Source organism: Mustela lutreola, chromosome 11 (assembly GCF_030435805.1).
Source record: "Mustela lutreola isolate mMusLut2 chromosome 11, mMusLut2.pri, whole genome shotgun sequence".
Taxonomy (NCBI): Eukaryota; Metazoa; Chordata; class Mammalia; order Carnivora; family Mustelidae; genus Mustela; species Mustela lutreola.
The window spans coordinates 101,118,508-101,142,820 of NC_081300.1; the positions used below are offsets into that span (position 1 = coordinate 101,118,508).

Here is a 24,313-nt window from a genome sequence, read left to right on the forward strand (position 1 = left end):
GACAGCCAGGAGGGACACGGCGTGGGGTCTCTTTCTGTCCCTTACAAATCACCTTCATAGGGAGGGAGGTTGGGAGAAGGGGGTGGAATTATGGACATTGGGGAGGGTATGTGCTTTGGTGAGTGCTGTGAAGTGTGTAAACCTGGTGATTCACAGACCTGTACCCCTGGGGATAAAAATATATGTTTATAAAAAATAAAAATTAAAAAAAAACAAATAAATTTAAAAGAAAACAAAAAAAACAAATCACCTTCACAAAGGGGATGTTCACTGGCCACCCAGTAGGGCACCATCCCAAGTCCTTCACCAAATACCAGCCAGGTGCGAAATCCTATCTTTTACAATGTTCTGTATGATGTTTAAGATCTGAATGCCGTTCTCTAAAAACAAGTTTGTATTAACAATATCGTTGTCTATATGTGTAAGAAGTCACTCCACAAAGCTTAACTGTGAAATGAAACAACTATTTAACAAGTGAGAGTCTGACTTGCACTGGGTTCTGCTGCCCCCGAGCCCACACACCATTCTCACACTTCTGGGGTGCCACAGCCAAGCTGGGTCAGCACATCGTTCCCAGAAACCAAGAGCCAGGTCTGCGATATACGAGTCTTCCGTCAGACATAACAGCAACATTTCATTAACACCAGGAGAGTCTTTAAGAACTACATTTTCACAAGGAATTGGCATGGAAGAATTAAGCAGATAAAGGGGGTAAAATATAAAAAAAAAAAAATTTTCACAGAGTAGGTAAAGTCAAGACAATACAGAAGGTCTCATTTCCAAAGGGAAACCAGGACATGCAATATCGTAACTGCTTCGCACTTTGAAGTGAGTCCCTGTATCAAACAATGACTTTCATGCTTTTCCCACTAGGTACAATCAGGAGCTAACATCATAAATACCGGAAACCCCATGGCTACGCTAATCCCAAGTATTCAGCAAACTCTCAAAACTGCTAACTTTTCATATATTTGTATTAAAACAGTACACTTTTAGGACTTTATTCATATTTATTTGAGAGAGAACGAGCATAAGAGCATGCGTGTGAGCAGGAGCAGAGGCAGAGGGAGAAGCAGGCTCTCCGCTGAGCAGAGAGCCCGATGCGGGACGCGATCCCAGGACCCTGGGATCAGGACCTGAGCCAAAGGCAGACACTTCACTGAGTGAGCCACATAAGCACCACAATATATTACCTTTTTTTAAATCAAATCTGCACATTTATAGGCCCGTTCAGACTGTCCGTACATTCAAGAGTCAATGACACTATTAGACCAGGTTTACACAACCACAGCAAACCATGAAAGGGCAGTTTTTATCATTAAATAATGATAATGGACATGTTTCTTCATGTTTAACAAAGTCAAAATATTTGTTCTGTGACTCAAATTCAAAAACGTGAAATCATGGAAAATTTGGTCAAATATGACTTAGGTTTAAGCCCAGAACCAGCCTTGAGGAGCTACGAGGGAGAGGAAAGGTCCTGCAGCAAGCCCGTGAGAGCAGACAAGGGTCGCGGTCAGCCCCAGCGAACATAGTCCCAGGCTGCTGGGCCAGGCAGACACCTCGGAGAAAGGCCAAGCTGACGGACAGCAGTGTTCCCACAGTTATATGCCTGTTCACACATTACACTTTTCAGAAGAGGAACTGAAGATGCATTCAATGATCTCAGAAATATTTCTGAGTTATGAGCTCTTGGACACATACGGTCATCATCCGGGGACCCACTGCTGTTCCAGGATAAACAAGAGAAGTAGCATCCTGTGCGCGTGTCAGCCAAGGGGCACCCCTGCCCCCAGGACTGGCATGCCATTCTCTAAGGATGAGGGGGCCCTCAGTCTGGAGAGCACCAGCGGTCCTGGAGTGAGGACCTGTGAGACACAGGCCTACCACAGGGCGTGGCAAGTCTCCCAGAGGCAGCCTAGCTAGAGGAGCTATCTCCTGGCCCCAGCTCCACACTGAGAGAAGCGCCACCCAAGGCGGGAGTGTAGAGCTCCTCCTTGGGGAGGACAGGGGACCTGGGGCTCCACAGCTGCAAACCACCACTCCTGGCAGCCCCTCCCCAAACCTCTTACCAGGAAGAATGGCTCAATACAACCAGGTATGTACAGGGCATGAAAAATTCTAGGGAACCTACGTCAACAGAAACAACTTTTGCAAATGTTACATTTAGTATTATTTCAAATTTCACACACACACAGTTACACTAACTGTGTCTAAAGAAGAAAGTCTAGCTGGGCTTCATCGAATGGCTCTTACCTGGTGGAAGAAATCATCCATGAAATGATCCTTTTCAACAACAACACTTGTGTCCCCATCGTCATCTTTTCTACACTAAGATGGAAAATATAAAAAGGAAAATTCAGATTTTAGAGATGTTCATGTAGGCCCACAAGGTCAAAGAGAAAAGCGACCCGCTGGAGCGCGAGGTCTAACAAGCCCGCGCTGTCTGCGACAGACTGAGGACTGGCTGGTGGGGCAGGGCGGAGGCAGCGGACAGCCCTGGGGGCAGCACGGCCACCTCCTGGAAGCAATGGCAGGGCTTCCCAGAACTTGGCGACGAGGAGCTGCTCGTGCACCACGGAAGTCAACATGACACCACAGGTTTTATCCTCAAGAAGCGAACCCCTCATACCGCATATTTTCTATAAAGATGAAAAATGCTGACAGCACAGGCTAACTTTTCTAAAGCACACAGTTTTCAAGGAACTTGCACCTGTAGCAGCCGGCGGTCCTCATTGTTCCCTACGTGAGTGACTCCCAGGGGCGCCCACAAACACTCAGTGGCACTCTAATAAGGAAACGCTTACTAGGAAGAAGGAAAGCACTGTCCGGACCACTGGAAAGAGCTGGGGATGCTACACCAGCAACCAGGCTCTGAATGTTTAAATCCCATCCGAGAACATTCTAGGGCAGTTCTCAAACTTGAGGTGCAGAAGAGTCGTGGGAAGGCTGGGTCTCTGACTCGGCAGGTCAGAGTGAAGCATTCTGAGCACTCTAGTATGTCAGACACGGTCTCCTGCTGCTGCTGGACCCGGGACTCTGTGTGAAGAGCCACTTTTCAGGGAGGCGAAGCCTGTACAGCGGAAGCCAGCCCTGGGAAGGCAGCCGTGCACGACACATGCCCAGAGCACCGCCAGCCCAGGGGACTGCTCCGTGGCTCACCGCGGGCATCAAAGTCGTGTCTGCAGCATCCCCTAGTGGGGCTGGCGGGACTGCAGGACAAGGAAAGAAAACCTGCCAGAAAGTCCATGGTGGGCAACGGCTCTGAACCATGTGCCTGAGGACACAGCAGATGAGCCCTGCAGAAGCCGAGGAGGCCGTGGGTTTTGGGAATTCTCAGAACCTTAGCATAGTGGAAGTCATTATCCACTCCAAGTCTGCGCTGCAGCTTTACTGATCTACAGCCTAGGAATAACTTGCAGACAAAATTCTACTAGAATTTAGCTAAGAAACATCTGAAAAGTTCATAAATGTTTAAGAAATCATAGGAGGCCTTCCCTCTGCACCATCTGGAGCCCTCACAAAAGCCAGGAGATTTGGCCTAACAGTCACCAATACTCTCCCACCGCCCTGAGATCATCTCTGGAGGTCACCTCGCTCAGCCTGGGGCCTCTTCTGGGCGAAGATAAGCCACATCTGTTGGCAGAGGCAAAGGGAAAAGAGAGGTTTCTCTACGATAGAGAGGAAGAGCTCGCTCAGAGGAGCAGCTTGCAGGAGGAGAATGGGAGGAAGCCCTAATCGCAGGATGACACAGTGCTGAGGACCAGAGGAGTGGGGCGGGACCAGCACGACAGGACCAGGGGGGCAGTGGGCAAGGGGAAGCAAAAGCCCCACCGGCACAAGCCTGCACATACTCTCTCGCTGGAGGGACCCACTGGCACCTCTCAGACAGGCGTGGCCGCACTGATGACCCTATTTGTTCCCTGTGCCCTGACTCCCCTTAGTGTCCTGAGTCACACTGAACCACCACCTTGCTCTCACATGACGACAGCTGTTGAGAAAGACACCTGGATGAGGGCTGCTGACAATGTTGGGTTTGTCTGCATTAGCAGGACAAGTGTTACGAGTTGAAATGCGTCCCTAGGAAAGCAGACAGAGAAGGCCTAACCCCAGACCTCTGCCTGTGAACCTTGGTGGGGACGAGGGACACAGCAGGAAAGCAGCATCCCCCAGATGTGGGCTCCAGACTGCTCCCCATCAGCACCTGAACCTCCGAGGTCTGCCTCCTGGTCTGTGAACCATGGGCTCTCCTGGCCCCATCTCCTTCAGAGACAGGTTGTAAGCACCTCTGTCCCCCTGTGTGACCGAAGGGGTCTCTGTGTCACAGGGCTGTGTCATCAGTTCATTCTAGTCTCGGCTGTGAGCAGAGCCGCACTTGAGCCGGGCACCAGCAAGCATGTCACCACAACGGACGTCAAGAGGAGCCACGGGTACTTCTAACCCCACCAGGTGGGCCCGGCTCACGGAGACAGAGTGCTGCTGCTGGTGCACCCAGGGCTGCAGGAAGCACCCTCGCCAACCACCACCCACAGCCCGGGTCCACATCGCCGCGTCACACACTGGAACACAAACCACACGGTGAAGGGCTGTGCTCAGGTCCTCAGAGCTGAGCAGTCCTGGGCCAGCATGTGCCCCCGCCCCCATCTGTCCCACTTTACAAAGCTCACCATCAACAATTCCCCACGCTGACTCTGGCCACAAAGAGCTGTCCTTCACCGCCAGCTCCAACACTTGGCCAATGGTCCCATTCACTCTGCTGTCTCCATGCTGCCAGGAAGAGGCCGAGGACAGAGGGGCTGCCCTTGTCGATTTGACTCCAAATACCCTCACTCTTAAAAATTCTCCATCCACGCCTCAGAGGAAGGAGCTTCCCCAGAGGTCCTCTGTCGGCTACCACAGGCCCTCCTCCAGACTCCTGGCGGCAGCCTTGCCCCTGGCTTCCTAGAGTGTACTCCGCACCCCACTCATCCTGACTTGGCCCTGTACCGCCCTACAGTAGCTATCCGTCTTCCCTTCTCCAAGGCGGGGTCTCAGCAGGAAACAGTTATGTCACGTCCCCCTCGAGTCAGGAGCAAGAGTGAAACAGCATCACGCAAGCAGCTGGCTTCCTGTGAACGGACGTGAACTTGACTTAGGAGTGAGCGCGGTGGTTCCAACTGTGGCCCGGGGCCAGAGAGATGAGAAAGGCGTCCACCCAACCCGACTCTAACAGGGCCGCTCTGAAAGTCACTGCAGACTCACACAGGGCGCTTTGGTTTTGCCTGCTGGGGAACGCTGGGGAAGGCTGCAAAGCGGCGCAAGGAGAAGGAATGCGACAATGAGCCTTGGGTGCATCCACCACATGGTTCAACCCCCACCTCCCTGCAACCAGTCCTGCTTCACCCGCACCCCCCACCCCCACGGCACTAGGTCACCCCAGGTGAATCCCACAGAGAACGTGCAGTGGCTCCACGCTGCAGAAAACTCCAGCTGCCACTCCAGGAGACACAGCAGCCCACTGCGGTGCTCGGGGACACAGTTCCCGACCTCACGCCGCTGTGGGGAGCATGTCACATCACCGCCACACTTCCACGCTGGGCGCTGACTGCACCCCATGCACAGCGCCCACCAGCAAACCAGATGGAGGAAGCCCAATGCTGCCGCCACCCTCTGACCCGCACCGCACCCTTGATCTCCCGCGAGCCCTATAGGCAAGGGGATGCTCTCTCTGCCTGCAACCGTGAAAGAGCCAGAGGACTTGGATGCATTTTCTCTACCGTTTCCTTTCTTTATCCTTGATTCACAACCTTTACCTCTACTTCTTATCTCTAAGGGGAATTCACAAAGCTATCAGGTAGTTGGAGATGGGCTCCATTGCTGCCTTAGGTCCTCCATTCCTAAGGAAGGGAAAGGGGAAAGCGAGACCCCGCAGACAGAACACTGCTACTCACTGGAGGGCCTCCCCTAGTCCCTCCCGCCAGGACAGTGGAGTCCAAGCCCTGACCCAGCCCTGGCCACAGCTTTACCCTGAATAACAAAACAACTCATGGCAAAGCACTTATTAAAAGCAGTGGGAATACTCTCCAGTGTGATGGGCTTGATTTCCAAAGTGTCAAAGTGCAAGATAAACACTCAAACATCAACATTCCGTTTCTGTTAAATTTTAAAAGAGGCCTCCCTCAAAGCGGCGTATAAAAAACAAAATTCTCCGTGAGTGGCCACTGTCAGGAGCAGACACAGAGCAGTGCCCACGCTCAAGGGCTCCTCAACAGACACGAATAATCTGCCACTGGAATGCTGTTTAGATTTCAACAGAAGCTGAACTATCCCAAGTTAGCAGAATCCGGACTTGGATAAAACACTGGCTCCTTTCTCCAGTGCAGAGACGCGAGGGCCTTGCACAGATAGTAACTGTGGGCACGTAAGTTACATTTTCTTGAAACACATACAACAGTGGTACCTTTGATGCTAGAGAACATTAACTCCGATCACTTAAGTAAAAGCAAAGAACGCCTGTAACTGAACACAGGGAAAGCCGTCTACTGGCGTCTGTATGAGACGCGCCTTCCTGCTGCGTTGACGTTACCAGGGCTGACGCCCTGCGGCAGAATGTCACCGAGGTTCACGTTGGTGTATTTGCCTGAGCGCTTGTCTCCACTCTGAATACTACACAGACCTTTCACAGGTACTTGGATTTTACATCAACAGAACCCTACTGCAGAGACGTTTCTGCAATTTGACTCTTTTCTCCCCATGATCCGTTTAAAGGTTTCTCCTTATCTCTCACCTCGACTCTGACAAACCAGCCCTCCCTCTGTCCTGCACACCAGCTTGTCCCCACCTCGAAGCCTCGGGGCCTGCTGTGCCTTCTGCTGGCAGCACCCCCGGGGCTTCTCCTTCTCAATGCAGCCCCAGGGAGCCCACCCACAGCCGTCCTCCCTGCTCTGTTTCCCTCAGAGCAGGAATTTACTCACTCCTGCCTGTCCCCCACAAGTGGCCTGGCAGCAAGGACACCATCTGCCTTCTCACAGCTCCTGCACCAGGGTCCCATTCAGAGGGATCAGCTGAGCAAACAAACAGAAGGCGGAGGAGACTGAGGGGCAGATGGGGAGGACAGAGGACACAAGCAGCAGAGAAGCACACAGGGCTGAGACAAAGCAGGTATGACCTGGGCGGGGGCATTACCCGTGGTCCCGGGTCCGGCCCCCCAGCCGGAGATCAGGTGGCACGTTCTGCCCTCCAGTCCTCAGGCACCACCCTCCTACTTTGAGTCAATCTCCTCCCTTCTCTGTTGCAGCTAATGGGTTTCTGTCCTTTGCACCCCAAAGAGCCTTGAGGACAACACATTCCTCTGTCATCTCCATTTTCCTCACCGTGGGATCTTGAAACGGAAACACACCAGTTCAACCTGACAGTTCCCAGCACAACTGCCCACACCAGTCGGCCCTGGAAAGGGTGAAAAGTCTGGAACTAAACAGGACTGTCGGTGCTCAGAGACAGTAGGACAGCCACCTCTGGGGACATGAGAGCAGGACAGGAAGACTTCCCAGGGGTGATGCCTGCATGCGCTGAGACCACGAGGACGTGACAGGCGCTGAGACCACAAGGACGTGACAGGCAGGCAGAGAAGAGGGACATGGGGAGCAGCACACATAAAGGTAGGGAAGAGGGAGGCCACCTCGGCAAGTGCAGACAGTGCCGGGACCAAGGCGGCCCAGGGGAAGCGCGCACCAAAGAGGAAACCCTTTTATGAACTGGCTTTCATGAGCTGGTTCTCTTAGGTTTTCTATTCCTTAAATTCACAAGAGACTTGAGGTCAAAAACAAGAATGAAACCGTGTAAACATCGAAGTTTTGTTGTCTTAAAAAGACACATCATGCCTACAAATGAACATATTTATGACAGTTAAGAACAGAGAACCCATAGATTCCAACTGAGGGAACGGTTTCGACAAACGAAATACAAAAAGTTAGCAGAACTAAATGTGCCATAAAATTCTAAACTATAAACATACACATACAGGAAATGATAAATACACTATAAAATTCTTAGCATTTTAAGTGTCAGCGAAGTATTTAGGAAAAAACGTTTTATTTTACAAATGGGAATCTGAATCTTTATAACGTGCAAGCGGAGCTGTCAAAAATAACTTTCAAAATATTTACGCAGTTTTTCCTGCCCTTTAATAAACTATATTTGCACCCTAAATCAGGGATTAAAAATACTCATTTTGTCATTTCCCTTAGGTCTACTAATGAAGACACAGAATGACCATGTGTTTGTGTTTATTATCCTGTAAACAATACCCACAGTTAAAATCACAGTTTCTCTACTCTTCGCTAGGATATGTCCATTTGCGTACACACACTTTTTTGAAAAGGCAATCATAACACATGTGGGGTCCCTGCCTCCTAGAACAGGTATTCCTCCCGCCTCTGCCATGTGCCCTCCTGTGTGCTCCCGCCTCTCTGCATCCCGCACATCCCCCCCAGAGACCCGGCACTCACGGGGCTCTTGGACACATGGTTCTTTTACTTTCTAGAAATCAGAAACCGCATCATTCTGGAGTCGGAGTCTAGGATATCCTGAACAAGTCACTTAAACTTTCTGTACCCAAAGAGATTGGCTGCTCAAGAAGAGAAACATTGGTTAGAAGCAGCTAAACCTGAAGTGGATGAACTGTATTGAACACACTAATATTTAAGTCTTTTCCAAGGGGTTTTCAGTGATAATCTTCTCAAGGGAAAGCACTAACAGCACATAAAGGAAACTTTTTGGAGGTTTCCCAAAACAACTATTTTACCAGCTTGAACAGCATTGATGAGGCATTGTTAACTACCAAATTAAAATTCACCTAGGTAGGGAAAAAACACCAACTGTTTAGAAACATGGTCATGTATGGACATTCAAATCTTCTGTCAAGAACTTGGAGGGGCGCCTGGGTGGCTCAGTGGGTTAAGCCACTGCCTTCGGCTTGGGTCATGATCTCAGGGTCCTGGGATCAAGTCCCACATGGGGTTCTATGCTCAGCAGGGAGCCTGCTTCCTCCTCTCTCTCTCTCTCTCTCTCTCTCTCTGCCTGCCTCTCTGCCTCCTTGTGATCTCTCTCTGTCAAATAAATAAATAAAATCTTTAAAAAAAAAAACTACTTGGAAAGGATACATTTCCTTAAGGAAAAATAAAAGTGTGACTTTTAGATCTGATGATTTTCAGATGAGCTCTTAAATATTAAAAGTTATTAAACTTTAAATATGTCGATTTTAAATTAATATTTTATACTAAATTTTAAATTAATATATAAAAATTGCTTTTTATAACTTCCAATAACCATTAAAAAGCTAATAAATATTAATAGCACTTATAATTACATGGCATTTTCTCCCATCTACTCCCAGAGTGTCACACGCAGGAGATAATTTCATGTTTCATAACTCCTTCTACTAGTAAGCAAGACAGATATTATTATCCCCATTTTATATACAGGAAAATTAAGGTTTTCAGAGTTTTAAAAATAATTTTCCCAAGATTAGACAACTCCACCAGTAGAAACTTCCAACAATCTGTTCTACAGTTACTCAGTGTCTTGATCTAGAGCAGGATGGTACTGGACTAGAGAAGGCCACTGCTAGCTCAAATTCTAGATCAAAACGGGTCCTGTGTGTTCCACACCCTACAGCAGAGGCAACTGTGTATACATAAGCTTCAACAGGGGTAAATAATTGCCCGAATTGTTTTTTGGTTAATCAAGCCAAGAAAAGCTGTTTATATATAGTCTACTGACAGATTTTTCTTACTGTTCCCCAGTATTACATCTATTTGGAGATCTTCTGTTTGCTAAAACTGTTACAATTCTCCTGTTCAGAGGCACTCAGCATTTCTTCACTCAACAAATATTTGAGCTCGTCATGGCACAGAAAAGGCATTCTACCCGGTGAGATAGTGGTAATCTGCTACTTTTAACAGGATGTTCAACTGCAGAGATCAGAATATTCCGCCTTTAACACATCGGGAAGGACAACCCCACGATGAAGAAAGGCTCCGGGAACCAGCAGAAAGCATGACTTCTATGATCCCAAGGGAGTCAGCCTTTGCCTTCCCGAGCCAGGCTTCCTCATCGGACGCACAGAGCACAGGTGACGATGCAAGGGACTATGCCCTGATCTTTCCCAGGCACGACCTATAACCAGCTGCACTCTAGAAGCAAAGGAGAGAGGTTCAGTCCCTGCACGCAATGATGTCTTGGGCAGGGGGCCCAGCGCAAGGCAGGGGCTCTCCCCTGCAGTGGGATACAAGACGTAAGCCACTCGGCCTGGAGGACTTGCATTTTTAAAGAAGAAAAGGTCATAATTAACTGTTGGCCTCCCACATTCTACGAACACCCAGTCTGGTCCCACCGCCGCCGTCCCAGTCCCAGAGCAGTCGAGCGGCCGTCCTGAACACGCGCCTCAAAACTCGCCCGGCCCCCGAGGGAGCTCCCCGGGCTCAGTCAGTCAAGGGCCACTGGCCGGGGGCGCCACGCTGCCCGGAGCCGGAGCGCCGGCGGCTGAGAGAGGGCAGGCACCGGTCCCGGTTCTCGGTCCCGGTTCTCGGAAGGCCGGCTCCTCCCTGGGGAGCCGCGGGCTCAGTGCCCGCCCCTGCGCTCACCCCGCGTCCCGGCTGCCCGGCGCCCGCAGGCAGGTGGCCTCGTGTGCCTTCCCGCTTCCAGGGCGGGGTCCCGCGTGAGACCCCGGGTCTCAGACCGCGGGCACGGTACAGCCCCGCTCTCGGCGCTCACACCCACCCGCGGGGCGCGGAGGGGCACCGACTACAGCTCGGCGGGCTCCGGCCGTCCCAAGTGCCCGCGGGATGCCCTGAAGCGCCGTCAGCCTCGGCGGCAGCGAGCGGCTCAGGGAAGCGGCTTCGAGGCCCGGCCGCTGCCCCGCGCCCCCGGCAAACCGCGCGCTCGGACTCAGTTTCCCCATCTGTCCGCGAGGGGACAAGCGCTCCCGCCTCTCGCTGGGCAGCGTCCGGGACACGGTAGGGACAGCGCCCCCCGCCCGCCTCCCGCCAGTCCCGCGCTCCCCGGGGCCCCCGCGCAGTCCGGCCCTCCCCGGCGCCCCCACCCCCACCCGCCCCGCAGGCCGCCGCGCCTCCCCGCCCCGCCCGGCGCGAACCGCTAGCCGCCGCCCGTCCGCCGCTCACCGCCCTCAGGTCCGGCAGCCGGTCCCGCATCCCCACCGGCCCGGGCGCCTCGCCCCGCCGCCCAGGCCTGCCCGGCGCCGCCTCCGGCCGCCGCGGACTCCCAGGGGCCGCGCCGCCTCAGCCCGCGGGTCGCCGGCTCCGCGCCGCGCCCTCCCACGGCTCTCCCCGGGGCCGGCGCTGCCACGGCAACCGCGCCTGCACGCTCTGCGCATGCCCGGCCGCGCCGCACCCCGGCCCACGCAGGCTGCGGGAGTCCTGGCGGTGAGACCGCGGCCGGAGGGGCGGGGCCGGGCCGCGAGGGGCGGGGCCGGGCCGCGAGGGGCGGGGCCTGCAGGGAAGGCGGGGCCTGCGGAACGGGGAGCTTACGGAGCGGGGCGCGAGGGACGGAGCCTGGGTGGGGGGCGGGGCATGAGGGGAAGGCGGGGCCTGCATGGTGGGGAACACAGTGGCCTGGCGGGGAGGGGGCGGGCCTGAGGGGCGGTCAGGGCCTGCGTGAGGAAGCGGGCGGGGGCGGGGGGGGGGCCTGGGAGCTGGCAGGGCGGGGGTCTGGGTGCTGGCGGGGTGGGGGCCTGGAGAGGGGGCCCGGGGCCTGGAGAGGGGGCCCGGGGAGGCGGGGCGGGGGTCTGTTGGGGGCAGGGGCCTGGGGGCCGGCAGAGTTGTACACCGACGCGTCTTCGGTCACCCAGATGTGCCTTTTGTCCCCTCTTGATTTGCTTTTTTGTTTCTGTGCTTTCACACTCATTATTTTTAAAGATCGCGAACATTTTGGCGAGCATTTCAGCTAGGCTGTGGAAGAGGGCTGGGTGCAGCTTTGGACGCGCGCACCCTGGAGGGGCTGTCTCCTCCAGGATGCACACCGGGGATGGACAAGGCGCTGGAGGAGGGCCCCGTAGGGCAGCGATGCGCACAGGCCCAGGGCACCGAATGACCCTAACAAAGACTCTTCTGGAAGCACCTCCTCCATGGAAACCTGCGGATATCCACCACGAGTGCCCCTGGATCCCCAGTATGGCACCCGAGCGTCCAGCGTGCACGCTGCCTCGGAAACAGGCAGGCCCACGGTCAATCCTGATCAAGGCATCCCAAAGGACAGTAAAAGGTATCCACAGCATCAGTCTTAAAATCCTCTTTGTATGGTTTCCCATGCTGGGTGTCTCATGCCCTGCGGTTCCCAGAACCCCGTGGTCTCTGCACCCCTCCGGGACCGCCTCCTCCTGGGCCTGCAGGGGAGTCAGCAGTACTCTCTCAGGCTCCGGGGGCTAACCGCTCTCCAGCCAGTGCTGGCCCTGCCTCCTGTCTCCTCCCCGCCCTCTGTTACTCCTAAACACATAACATGGGCAGCAACTCATGTGATAATGTTGAATTGTCAACCAGAGCTTTCTTCCCCACCTGGGAAAGAATGAAGTGTGGATAGTACATACTCTGTCATCGTTGTCTCTGTCATGTACAAAGATAGGCAGCGCGGCCATGGTGACAGGTTATGGACTTTACCAGATTATGGGGGTGGACCTAGTCTCACCACCTGACCCCTTGCAAGTGAAGGGCTTTTCTCCAGCGGGAAGAGAGGACGACAGTGAGTCCCCCACTGTGGGATGGAGTCTTTACTCCATCGCTGGCTCTGAAATGTTGGGTTCACATACAAGGACTGAAGACAGACTCCTAGGAGCTAAGGGAGGATGCCAGCTGTCCCCTGACAGCCATCAAGCAAATGGGGACTTCAGTCTTGAACTACAGGGACCTGTGCTGTGTCAACACGCTGCTTGAGGTTAGCGGCAGATTCTTCCTGGTGTCTCCCAATGACAGGTGACCCCCTGACACTTTGGTCTCAGCCTTCTGAACCCCAAAGCAGAGAATGCAGCCCAGACCTCTGACCCCTAGAACTGCAAGCCAATAAATACGTGTCGTTTAAAGAAGCTCTAGATTTTTATAATTTGTCATGGCAACAGTAGGAATCTAATAGTCATTGACTAAAATCAGAACTTGAGTCCCTGTTGGATGGGGCATCTATGCTGTTCACATGTCCCTTTTCAAGGACAGCCTAACACACAGTCTCCAACTTTCTTCTCTGTAGCCTAGAAATTTCCTCTAAGCCACTGCTTTTAGTTTTCATGATTCACTCCTCCCTTAGAAACAGTTGCTTGGGGGCGCCTGGGTGGCTCAGTGGGTTAAAGCCTCTGTCTTGGGCTCAGGTTGTGGTCCCGAGGTCCCGAGCCCTGCGTTGAGCTGTCTCCTCAGCGGGAAACCTGCTTCCCTTCCTCTCTCTCTGCCTGCCTCTCTGTCTACTTGTGGTCTCTGTCTGTCAAATAAATAAATAAAAATCTTAAAAAAAAAAAAAAAAACAGTTGCTTGCAGCATGTCTGATTTTTCAGTACACTGAAATGTAAGCCAACACTCAGAAGGTTACAGTACATCAGTAACAACAGATTCATGGGACAGTTTATAATTTTTATATGTAAATTATCACTTGGAGTAAAAGCCAGAGTCCTCCCAGTGGCCTGGGAAGCCCTGCACCATCTGACCATCCGCAGTAGCTCCAGAGTCTCATTTTCCAGTGCCTTTCCCTCCACTCACTCCCAGCCAGTCCCATTTACCTCAGGATCTTTGCACTGGCTGTTCCCATCTGAATGCTCTCTCCCTAGGTATCTGTGGAGCTTGGTCCCTCACTTCCTTCAAGACTTTGATCCAATGACGTCTTTTCAATGACCCTGTTAAAAACTGCACCCCCCCATCTCACACTCCAAACCCCCTTACCCTTCCCCCCCCCCATAACACCTACAACCCTCTAATGAGGTACATCTTGTGTATATGTATTTGTTTGCTGTTTATTAACAGTCTCTTTCCTCTGGAATGTCCACTCCACTGAGGTCAGGGATTTTTGTCTGTTACCCCCTAATTATCTCCAACACCAAGAATGGGGCCCAGCATATGAGTTGTTAAATGAATATTTGTTAAGTGAATGAAAAAATTATGCCACAAAATTTGCTTAGTGCACATACCCATTATAATCTTCATTACTGTGGTGGGCAAGTTATGGCAAAGTACAGGGTACCTAACTTCAGGCCAAAGAGTCTGGATTTGAACCCAGCAAGGTTCCTGCCTGTTTTAAAATTCTGTGATTCTAAATTAATGTGCCTTATTGGACTTAATGACCTACGAGGGGAAATTTAAAAAACCATTCCAAGTCAGATTCCTGAAGAAGGACTGTCCGTTGACCCTAGAGTGCTTGCTCTGGTCATACGTTAAAGAATTCACTGTCTCCGCTTGATCCTACAAATGCAATGTCACTGGAAACGAGGATAGGCTTTTAGGTATTTGGAAATGCAGTTGCCTTGTTTAATTGACCATTACACTAAACTTAGAATAGGCTATCCTTGGGTGTCTGGGTGGCTCAGTGGGTTGGTCCTCTGCCTTTGGCTTGGGTCATGATCTCAGGGTTCTGGGATCAAGCCCCACATCGGGCTCTCTGCTGGGCAGGGAACCTGCTCCTCCCTCTCTCTGCCTGCCTCTCTGTCTGCTTGTGATCTCTGTTTGTCAAATAAACAAAATCTTGAAAAAAACACACACACACACACACATTTATTATCTTAATTTTGCAGGGCCAGATGTCTCTCTGGGCTTAATTTGGACATTCCTGGGGGCTCTGGGAGAGGGTCTGTTTCAGCCCCTTTCCCGCCTCCTAGGGTCACCACTCACCTGAGGGGGGGTGCGGCTCTTTCCCCTTCCACGTAGCACTCATGCCTCTCCCACCTTCCAAGTTTTGCCCACGGTCAGTTATCCCCCTCGTGTCCCTCTCAGAGTCTGTGGTGCTGGTCACCTCTGCAAGGTCCCTTTCGGGGACTCTGAGTCACAGGTAAGGAGGCTGGAGTGCAGATATCCCTGGGGGCCGTGACGGTGCCCGTTGTGACTTAGACTTGGCCTGTTTTTCAGAGAACTATTTGATGCATTCCTTTCTGTGAATGGAAAGGAAACAGGATGAAATGCCTTCTAGCTGATGACTAATGACTTTGTTTGGTACTGATGTCTTCCGAGAGAAGGGCTACTATCACCAGACCAGTCTCTTCTGACCTGTGGGCTGAAACACCAGCCCACGGGGAGGAAAAGATGCACATATCCCTGATCACCAGGAAACGCTGATTAAAACTGCAGTGCGACGGGTGCCTGGCGGGCTGGGTCGGAAGAGCCAACAACTCTTGATCTCGGGGTCGTGAGTTCAAGCCCCACCTTGCAGGGAGAGACGACTGAAAAATAAAATCTTTTAAAGAAAACCGAACCAAAAAAAAAAAAAAAAAATACTGTGTGACACAATTTTCCCAATGCCTAGGGAAAGCAGAAACAGAGGTACACATCCGTTTGACCTACTAACTCCTCTTTTTTTTTAAAAAAGATTTTTATTTATTTATTTGACAGAGAGAGAAAACACAAGCAGGGGGAGTGGGTGAGGGAGAAGCAGGCTCCCGGATGAGCAAGGAGCCTGATGCGGGGCTCAATCCTAGGACCCCGGGAGCATGACCTGAGCCAGGACTCCAGCATCATAAGCTGAATCAAAGGTAGATGCTCAACAACTGAGCCACCCAGGTATCCCTGACCCACTGATTCCTCTTGAGAAATCTAAACTTGCTATAAAAGCCCCAGGATGCATAGATGAATAGATAGATAGTAACTGCCGCATGGTTTTAGTGGCAAAAAAAAGCTAAAACACATGGGGTACCTGGGTGGCTCAGTGGGTTAAAGCCTCTGATCAGGTCATGATCCCAGGGTCCTGGGATGGAGCCCCACATCGGGCTCTCTGCTCCGCGGGGAGCCTGCTTCCTCCCTCTCTCTCTGTCTGCCTCTCCATCAACTTGTGATCTTTGTCAAATAAATACATAAAATCTTTTAAAAAAGAAGGAAAGTGGTGTCTCTGCCTACTTGTGATCTCTGCCGGTCAGATAAATAAATAAAATCTTTAAAAAAAAAAACAAAAACTAAAACACACCTCAACTGATCTATCAAGGCTGGAAGGTTACTTATTATGTGAATCAGACAGTAATTCGGGAAGACACCCAGTGCCGCCACGCCACTTCCCCGGCCTCCGTGTGAGTGACCTGATACACCCGGGCAGCTCTAAGACACGCTGTCAAGACTCCAGCGAAGAAAACATCATGCAACCGAGGCTTGTGCCCCAGTTCTGAGCATTCTACCGAAACAGACTGTGATTCTACAAAATTTTTATAAGCCCTGCGTTAGGGTTAAATTTTGTCCCCCAGAAAAATACTCTGAAGTCCTCACCCCCATACCTGGGAACTTATTTGGAAACCGGTCTTTACAGACATCAGCAAGTGAAGGGGTGTTGTTGATGGGGGGAGGGGTGGAGAAGGCATCAGAAGAGATTAGGAGGAAGAGCCTGAGTGGCTCAATTGATTAAGGGACTGCCTGCAGCTCTGGTCAGGATCCCAGAGTCTGCTTCATCCCTCCTCCCTGCTCATGCTCTATCTCTCTCTCTCTAATAAGTAAATAAGTAATCTTTAAAAGAAGAAGAAGGAGGAGGAGGAGGAGGAGGAGGAAGGAATAAGACACAGACCCACAGAGGGAAGACTGTAGGAAGCTGTGTGATAGCCCCTGGGACCGCAGGCTGATGGCATCAAAAGGCAAGGATGGCCAGGGATTGCCACCAATATCAGAAGCTAAGAGAAAAGCCTGGAATAAACTTGCCCCTAGAGCCTTCAAAGAGAGCGTGGCCCAGCCCACACTTCGATTTCAGGCTTCCAAAAGTGTGAGAGAGTCTGATTCTGTGATTTCAAGGCACCTTGTTTCTGGTCTTTTGTTACGGGAGCCCCAGAACCCAGTATACCCTGTCATTACCTTATAAATAGCACTGTTATGTGTCGGAGATTTGCACGTCTTAGAAGAGCCAGTTAGTTCAAAGTCAGCATTTAAAATGTGCCACAGGGGTGCCTGGGTGGCTCAGTGAGTTAAAGCCTTTGCCTTTCCGTTCAGGTACTGGTCATGATCTCAGGGTCCTGGGATCAAGCCCCCCATCGGGCTTTCTGCTCAGCAGGGAACCTGCTTCCTCCTCTCTCTCTGCCTACTTCTCTGCCTACTTGTGATTTCTGTCAAATAAATAAATAAAATCTTTTTTTTTAAAAGTGCCACATGGGACACCTGAGTGGCTCAGTTGGTTGGACGACTGCCTTCAGCTCAGGTCATGATCCCGGAGTCCCGGGATCAAGTCCCGCATCGGGCTCCCAGCTGCATGGGGAGTCTGCTTCTCCCTCTGACCTTCTCCTCGCTCATGCTCTCTCTCACTGTCTCTCTCTCAGATAAATAAATAAAATCTTAAAAAAAAAAAAGTGCCACAATTTTTGAAACCCTGAAAAACATATATACTGAAATTTTAAATAGAGGTATTCATTTAAAGATACACTGTGACAAATCTATACTGGAATTTTTCATGTATATACTCTAAAAGTTGCAGGTATAGGCATCCATATATAAATACTGATATAGCTTACGGATATAGGTACCAGGTACTGTCTCTATATGGACAGAGATGCTGCCTAGCTACTAGGCCACCAGGTATGTAGATGCTAGATCTCAGTCTCACCATCTGAAAGCAAATGACAACATGTGGAGTGTAGATGGCTGATGTCTAGATAGAGATGCAGATGTGTAGGTCTACGGTGGGCTGGAGGGTCCCAGGCCTGTGTCAGCCTCTGAGAACTGTTTTCTTCTGTTATATATCTGTGGGTTTCTTTTTTCAAAGATTTTATTTATTTATGACAGAGAGACACCGCGAGAGAGGGAACACAAGCAGGGGGAACCCCAGGCAGAGAGAGAAGCAGGCTTCCCGCTGAGCAGAGCGCGATACGGGGCTCGCTCCCAGGAAGCTGGGATCATGATCGGAGCTGAAGGCAAACACTTAATGACTGGGCCACCCAGGTGCCCCATGTCTGTGTTTTTTTTAAGGCCCTTTTTAGCCTCTTTCTTGGACCAGACTCCCCTAAAGTGACATGGGACACAGAATGAAAGTCTCTTTCACAGAGAGCATTCTGTCCTACCGTGGACTGTCAACGGCCTATTTGGAAGGTTCCTCTTGCAATAAAGAAGCAATCATTGTTCTTAAGACAAGAGGCTCCTTGCTCGAGTTCGGGGATCTGAGTTCACGCAGAAACATGGTCAGCGCGGGGATCCCACGTCACTGCTGCTCCTCCGTTCCAGACACATGCCTCCGTGCTGTCCCTGACAGCTCCAGGCAGCCTTCCACCTCAGGGCCTTTGCACTGGCCATTCCCTGTCCCCAGAATTATCTTTCCTCCAATATCTGTGTGACTTCTTCCCTCACCTTCTACAGGCCTTTACTCACATGTCACTATCTTAAGGAAGGCCTGTTGGTCCCTCTCCCTTTGCTCTGATATTCCGTATCTTCTTTACCTGCTTTGTTTCTCACTTAGCAATCATCACTACGTTATATACGTATTACTTCCTTACCAAGTCTTTCCCCTGTTTCTTCTTTCTAGGATGGAAACTCCGGGAGTCCAAGACCTCTGGAGTCTATTTTGTTAACTACTCCAGTCCTTAGGGAATGGCTGGTACATGGTAGATGTTCACTAAGTATTTGCTGAATGAATGAATGAGTGGTGTATTTTTTCATCTCAGACTCACGAAACCAGAGGCTTTGAGTGCAGGTCCTGCAGGGCTCAGGGGGGTGAGTGAGTAGAGCAGGATCAGTGCCAGGTGACAAGGGCCAACGGCAGGCCTTGGGACTGAGACACAGTAGGGACTGGCAGAGCCTGAGGCCAATAGCAGTGTTCGCCCGTCCCTGGGAGGCAGGGGCGAATCCAGGTGCTGGTGGCCACACAAGAAAGCAGGCTCAGTGACTGCCCATCTTGATTCTCAAAAGAAACCAGACGCCTGGATTTTTACGTGAACTACCCTTGTTCCTTGTGCTGTAGACCTTACCACTCTGCAGGACAGATCACGTCAAAAGTTAGTGTTTGAAACAGCCGCAAACAATAAATCTCACGTGCTTTCCAGGAGTCGGGATCTAGGACTGGCTTCACTGGGAGGCTGTGACTCGGTCTCTGGAAACTGCAGGTAAGATGCGTGCAGGAGACCGCAGCCAGGGAGGCGGGACGGGGGCTGCAAGAGGACTTTCTAGAAGGCTCCCTCTCGGCCAGCAAATCCCCCTGGGCTCCTTACAGGCCTCTCAACTCCTCCTCACTAGAACCTGTCCATGGGGCTGCGCCCGTCCCTGCAGTACGCGGACTCTCCCAGTGAGTGCCCAGAGAGCATGGTGGAAGTCACCAGAACCTCCAGGACTTCAGTCTCCAAGATCACAGGTTGTCCTTTGGGACACACTCCCATTGCTGGAAGGGAGTCGCTCCGCCCCGCCCACACACAAGAAGGAGGCTCAGCCTTTTTCAAGAGAGAAGTTTCAAGGAATTGGTGGGCTCACTTTAAGCGCCATCACATTCTGAAGTGCTGAAACTAGTTTAGATACAAATCACGTGGTGATCCACCCCAGGAGGGGACAAATACCACAGGAGGGTGGGACTGAGTTCATTCACTGCCTGATCATTGCGTGGAGGAGGGGATGGGTCTCTGGCATGAATAAATGACAAAGCTCTTGATTTTGCAGTCAGGGAAAATAATTTCTGCGCTAATGCTAAGGAGAAACATGTAATCTGTGCCTCAGCGCGCTCCTGGTGTACAAAACTGAGTGTCTAATAAAGGAAATATTTCATTTGACAGATTATTGATATCCAGCTGGATTGATGAATGAAGTAGATCATGGACTCTCGAAGAATTCCTTCCTTACAAAGTCAAGGAAGTTGATGGAAAGTGCACAAATAGGAAAGATCGGCAATGTTTTTGCTAAATGTTTGTTACTTGCTTAATGATTAGGTGTTTTTTGTTTTTTGGTTTTTTTTATTTGACAGAGATCACAAGTAGGCAGAGAGGCAGGCAGAGAGAGAGGGGGAAGCAGGCTCCCTGCTGAGCAGAGAGCCTGATGCGGGACTCGATCCCAGGACCCTGGGATCATGACCTGAGCCGAAGGCAGAGGCTTTAACCCACTGAGCCACCCAGGCGCCCTAATGATTAGTTTTTGACGAGAAATAGCATATTAAAATTCTAATAAGCTTCTGTATGTAAGTCACTGTTATTTTATTAGCATATGATGGTGCTGTTACTGTATTCAGATGGTGTTAAGAGTAATTCACTCAATGATTCAACATGTATTTACTGAGCACCCATTACAAGCCAGGCACTCATGCCAGGCAATGTGCTTTCTTTATTCTAGTGAGAGAAAGAAAAACAGAAAGGTAAACATACGAATTATTAAGCAAGCTATATTCAGTTAGTGGTAAGTATTTTGGAGAAAATCAAGTGGGGGCTGAGATGGAAAATGGGCTGGTACAGTGACACCATTGTAGAGAGGGCAGTCAGGGTGGGCTTTCCTGAGGAGGTGACATTTGAGCTGCAGTCTGAAGGGTGAGAAGGAGGCAGTCAGGCAAGAATGTGGAGGAAAGCATTTTAGGCAAAGGGACCAGTAAGTGCAAAGGCCCTCAGGCAGGGACAAATTTGGCAGAGGTACGATTCAGAAAGGCTCATGGGGCTACACAGTTACAGGGAAAGAAGCTGGAGATGGGGTGGAAAAGGAGACACAACTTAGCTCACGTGGGGCCTGGCCAGCCACAGGTGTCATGTATGTAAGTGAGCTGGCAAACCGCTGCAGTGTTAGACAGCCCAAGGAGGGTCTGAACTCTTCTACGAAGGTCAGTTTATACTCCTAAAAAAAGGATGCACTGAGAAGGACATCACCATTTCTGAGGTATCCCAACCCAAACTGTGTCACCCAAAACCCATCCAGAGGAAATATCCGACAAATCCACAGAAGTCTGGTCCTGCAGAGTCAAGGTCATGGAAGATGAAGTTACTGCTCTGGATCTAGGAGTGTGACTACACCGACCAAACAGCTGAAGGTAACATGGCTTCCTGAACAGATCCCGCACCAGCTGTAGGACGGCGGTGAGACCCGTGGCATTCTGGTCTGTAGGTGAGACCATCGGACTGCAGCCGGGTTCATTTCCTGATCTGGGTAACTGAGCCGTGGTTCCGTAACAGAATGTCCTTGGTTTTAAGAAATACATACCGAGGGACATCCCGCTTGCTGCTTACTCTCAAACATCCCAGAGGACAAAAATCCTATAGATATATATTAAAATCATATATACGGTGAGATCGATACTGAGGGAAGCAGAGGAGGACCTATGAAATGAGGAGTGCTGATGTTTGAGGAAATTAGAGGCAACAGCTGAAATTCCTTGTACTGTTGCTGCAACCTTTTTGTAATTCTGTTGCCTCTCTGAGCATGTGATTGCCATGTTTGAAACCACAGGGCAAGCATGGGTTTGCAATCCATGCTGGGTGGGGAAGACAAGGAAGTACCCCGGTACCCTGCAAAGCCACTGGTGAATGGAAGAGCTTGGGCAGTCTCACTGGGGAAATGTGTTATCGGTGCCAACCAGGGTACATTTTCCCATTTTCAGTCTGCGTTCTTTGAGATGATCCTCTTCGGAAGTTCTGGGACAGGGCCAGGGAACGCCATCTGCAACTAACGTAAAGAAACCAGACCACCAGGAGGGGCGCCTGGGTGGCTCAGTGGGTTAAAGTCTCTGCCTTCAGCTCAGGTCATGGTCCCAGGGTCATGGTCCCAGAGTCATGGTCCCAGGGTCCTGGGATTGAGCCCCACGTCCGGCTCTCTGCTCCACAGGGAGCCTGCTTCCTCCCCCCTCTCTCTGCCTGCCTCTCTGCCTACTTATGACCTCTGTCAAATAAATAAAGAAAATCTTAAAAAAAAAAAAAAAAAAAAGAAAGAAAGAAAGAAAGAAAAGAAACCAAACCACCAGGAGCTCCTGGAACGCTGTGTGAGAACAACGGATACCCTTGGTTCAACTTGGCTTTTCTTGCAGGAAGAAGTATTTTCAAAAATGCCAAAAGGTAGAAACACTGGTGTTCTCACCATCCTAGAGTTTTACAGCGGCTAATATGTCGTCCTATTTGCTTTAATTACCTTCTTTTAACAGAAGAAAGGGAACCTTGATAGCCGCCTTTGACCATTCTGCCTGTTCCCATCACACCACTCCCTACTGCCTCTCAAAACAACAGCCTCCGAATTCAGCCTATATCATTGTAGTCAATTAAAAAAAATTTTCTACGTACACTTAAGACTTAATATGGTTTTGTGTCTATAAAAATGTCCATAGGTGGCATTATACTATACCGTCTCTATAAAACATCCTGTGGACTGTATAAAGCTATCATCACATCTTTCTTAACTTCCTTCTTTTCTCAACATTACCCTTTGAGACCTAACCCTGTTGATACAGATGAACTTGCTTCCTTTTAGATGCCATACCGGAATCCAGGTTAATACGTGTATACATTTTCCTGTCAATGGATATTTCTGGAAGTTCCATTTTTTGTTGCTATTGTGTTGTAGTGAGCGCAGGCAATACTGTCTGCCTGTGCGTATATGGGGGTTTAACTCCAGGCACTCTCTCTAGAAGTGAAAGTACAGGCTCAGCAGCTCTCGGCAGTGATGTTTTATCAGCTTCTGCTCTCCAGAGAGGCCAAAGCAATGTGCACTCCCTCCAGCAGCATAGAGAGCTGCTTTGGTGTCCTCCTGAGGGTCCTCTGGGGGTGCTCAGACTTGAGCTCCCAGCAGGCAGGTTCACAGAAACGTCGTGCCCAATTTGCGTCACTTGTGTTCCCAACAGGCTTGGTTGCAAAGCACACTCAGGACGAAATGGCTAACTTCTTGGTCCATGGATTTCCCATGGCGGAATCCTTTCTGAGCAACCTGACTGTTCTGACCAGGTCATTAGCAGCCTGCTCTTGCTCTGAGTGTGGATGCTTGGTTGCAGAGGGGACTAAGAAGATCTGGGTTAGAGGTGAATCTGTGGCTGTCCACACAAATGCCAAAAACTGGTCTTAGATTTAGGGTCAGAGGTTGGAGGATTCCACCTGGCCCACAACCAGGCTCAGTGCCAGTGGGCGGTAATAACAATCAACATTTTGAGCTTGTGGCTCATTTTATTTTCTACCTACACTGACCCTCAGATGGGCTTCTGAGTGCAGTCCCGTCTGGACTGTTGACAGCTTTATCCCCTCCAGAGTCTGGCACCTAAACACTCATCGACTGCATCCACGTTTGCAACTGGGTTGAGAAGAGCTGCCGAGTCTGGAAACACGATTTGGTCATCCTGTTTGCAGGGTACGGTCGCAGAGCCTGCTGACCGATCAGATGCTTTAAGAGAAGGGAGGCTGGCTCTTCAGGGTGGGAAAAAGCATCTGTCTGTCTGTCCTTTACCCGCAAGTGGGTTCCGGCGGACGCCAGGGACGCGGGGGGCGGGAGTGGGACCGGGAACGTAGGGAAGTGGCCAGGGGTCGAGGTCAGAGGGGAGAAGGGACACTGAGTGAAAGCGATCTGGGGCTGGGGGACGATGGGTGGCGCAGGGAAGGGGATCTAGAGCGAGCTTGGGTGTGGGAGGAAGGGACCGGGCGCGGCGGGAACGGAAGGGGCCCGGCCGAGGCCCAAGGCGAGGGACCGGGGCGGTAACGAGTAGGGGAGGTGGGTAGTGGTTGGGATGGGGGGCTTGGGGAGGAGACTGTGGGAGGAAGGGCCTGGGTTGCGGCGGGAGAGAAAAGGGGCTGGGGGCGCAGGGCAGAGGCCACGTGTGGCCCCGACAGGGGGTGTGGAGGGGGCTGGGGGCGCAGGCGTGGCTCGCGCCCCCAAATGGGGCCCGCCCGGGTACCGCCGTGCCCCGTCCGCTCGACTAGTCCCCCGGCCTGGGAGCCCCGGGTCTTTGTGTGGGCCGCGCCCCGCGACTTTCCCGCCCAAGGTGCCTGCTCTCTCCTCCGAGCTCTGTGGCGCGGCCGCAGCAGGGCGCGCCGCGTCGCCGTCGGCGCATGCGCGCGCGGGAACCCGCCCTCTGGGCCGGGGCACGTGGCCCCGCGGGCCGGCGTGCGTGCGCGCGCCCGCCCTGCGTCCCGCGCCCGCCCTGCGTCCCGCGCCCGCCCGCGCCCGCCGCCCCTCGAGTCTTTCCCTCCGCGCCAGGCCGACGGGTGTGGCCGCCCAAGCCCGCGGCGTGCGTGCGCGCGCGCGCCGGGCCA

General features: G+C 51.6%; 1 protein-coding gene and 1 long non-coding RNA gene across 4 annotated transcripts in view; one reads left to right on the forward strand and one right to left on the reverse strand.

The window, feature by feature from the left end:
* STX2 (syntaxin 2) overlaps nucleotides 1–11,363 on the reverse strand; it is a 32,135-nt gene extending 20,772 nt beyond the window's left edge. For both annotated transcript variants that reach the window (XM_059139369.1, XM_059139370.1), the window contains exons 1-2: nucleotides 11,160–11,363; nucleotides 2,257–2,331 (exon numbers count right to left, since the gene is read on the reverse strand). In XM_059139369.1, coding sequence (XP_058995352.1) covers nucleotides 2,257–2,331; nucleotides 11,160–11,189 — 105 coding nt within the window. In that variant the 5' untranslated portion in view covers nucleotides 11,190–11,363. The remainder of the gene's footprint in view (nucleotides 1–2,256; nucleotides 2,332–11,159) is intronic.
* Nucleotides 11,350–13,072, forward strand: LOC131811160 (uncharacterized). 2 transcript variants are annotated; one of them, XR_009345833.1, is made up of 2 exons: nucleotides 11,350–11,420; nucleotides 11,913–13,072. It is a non-coding gene; the product is annotated as an uncharacterized LOC131811160 (long non-coding RNA). The 2 variants fall into 2 exon arrangements; XR_009345834.1 differs by lacking the exon at nucleotides 11,350–11,420 and adding an exon at nucleotides 11,493–11,553.
* The last annotated feature ends 11,241 nt before the right edge of the window (nucleotides 13,073–24,313 follow it).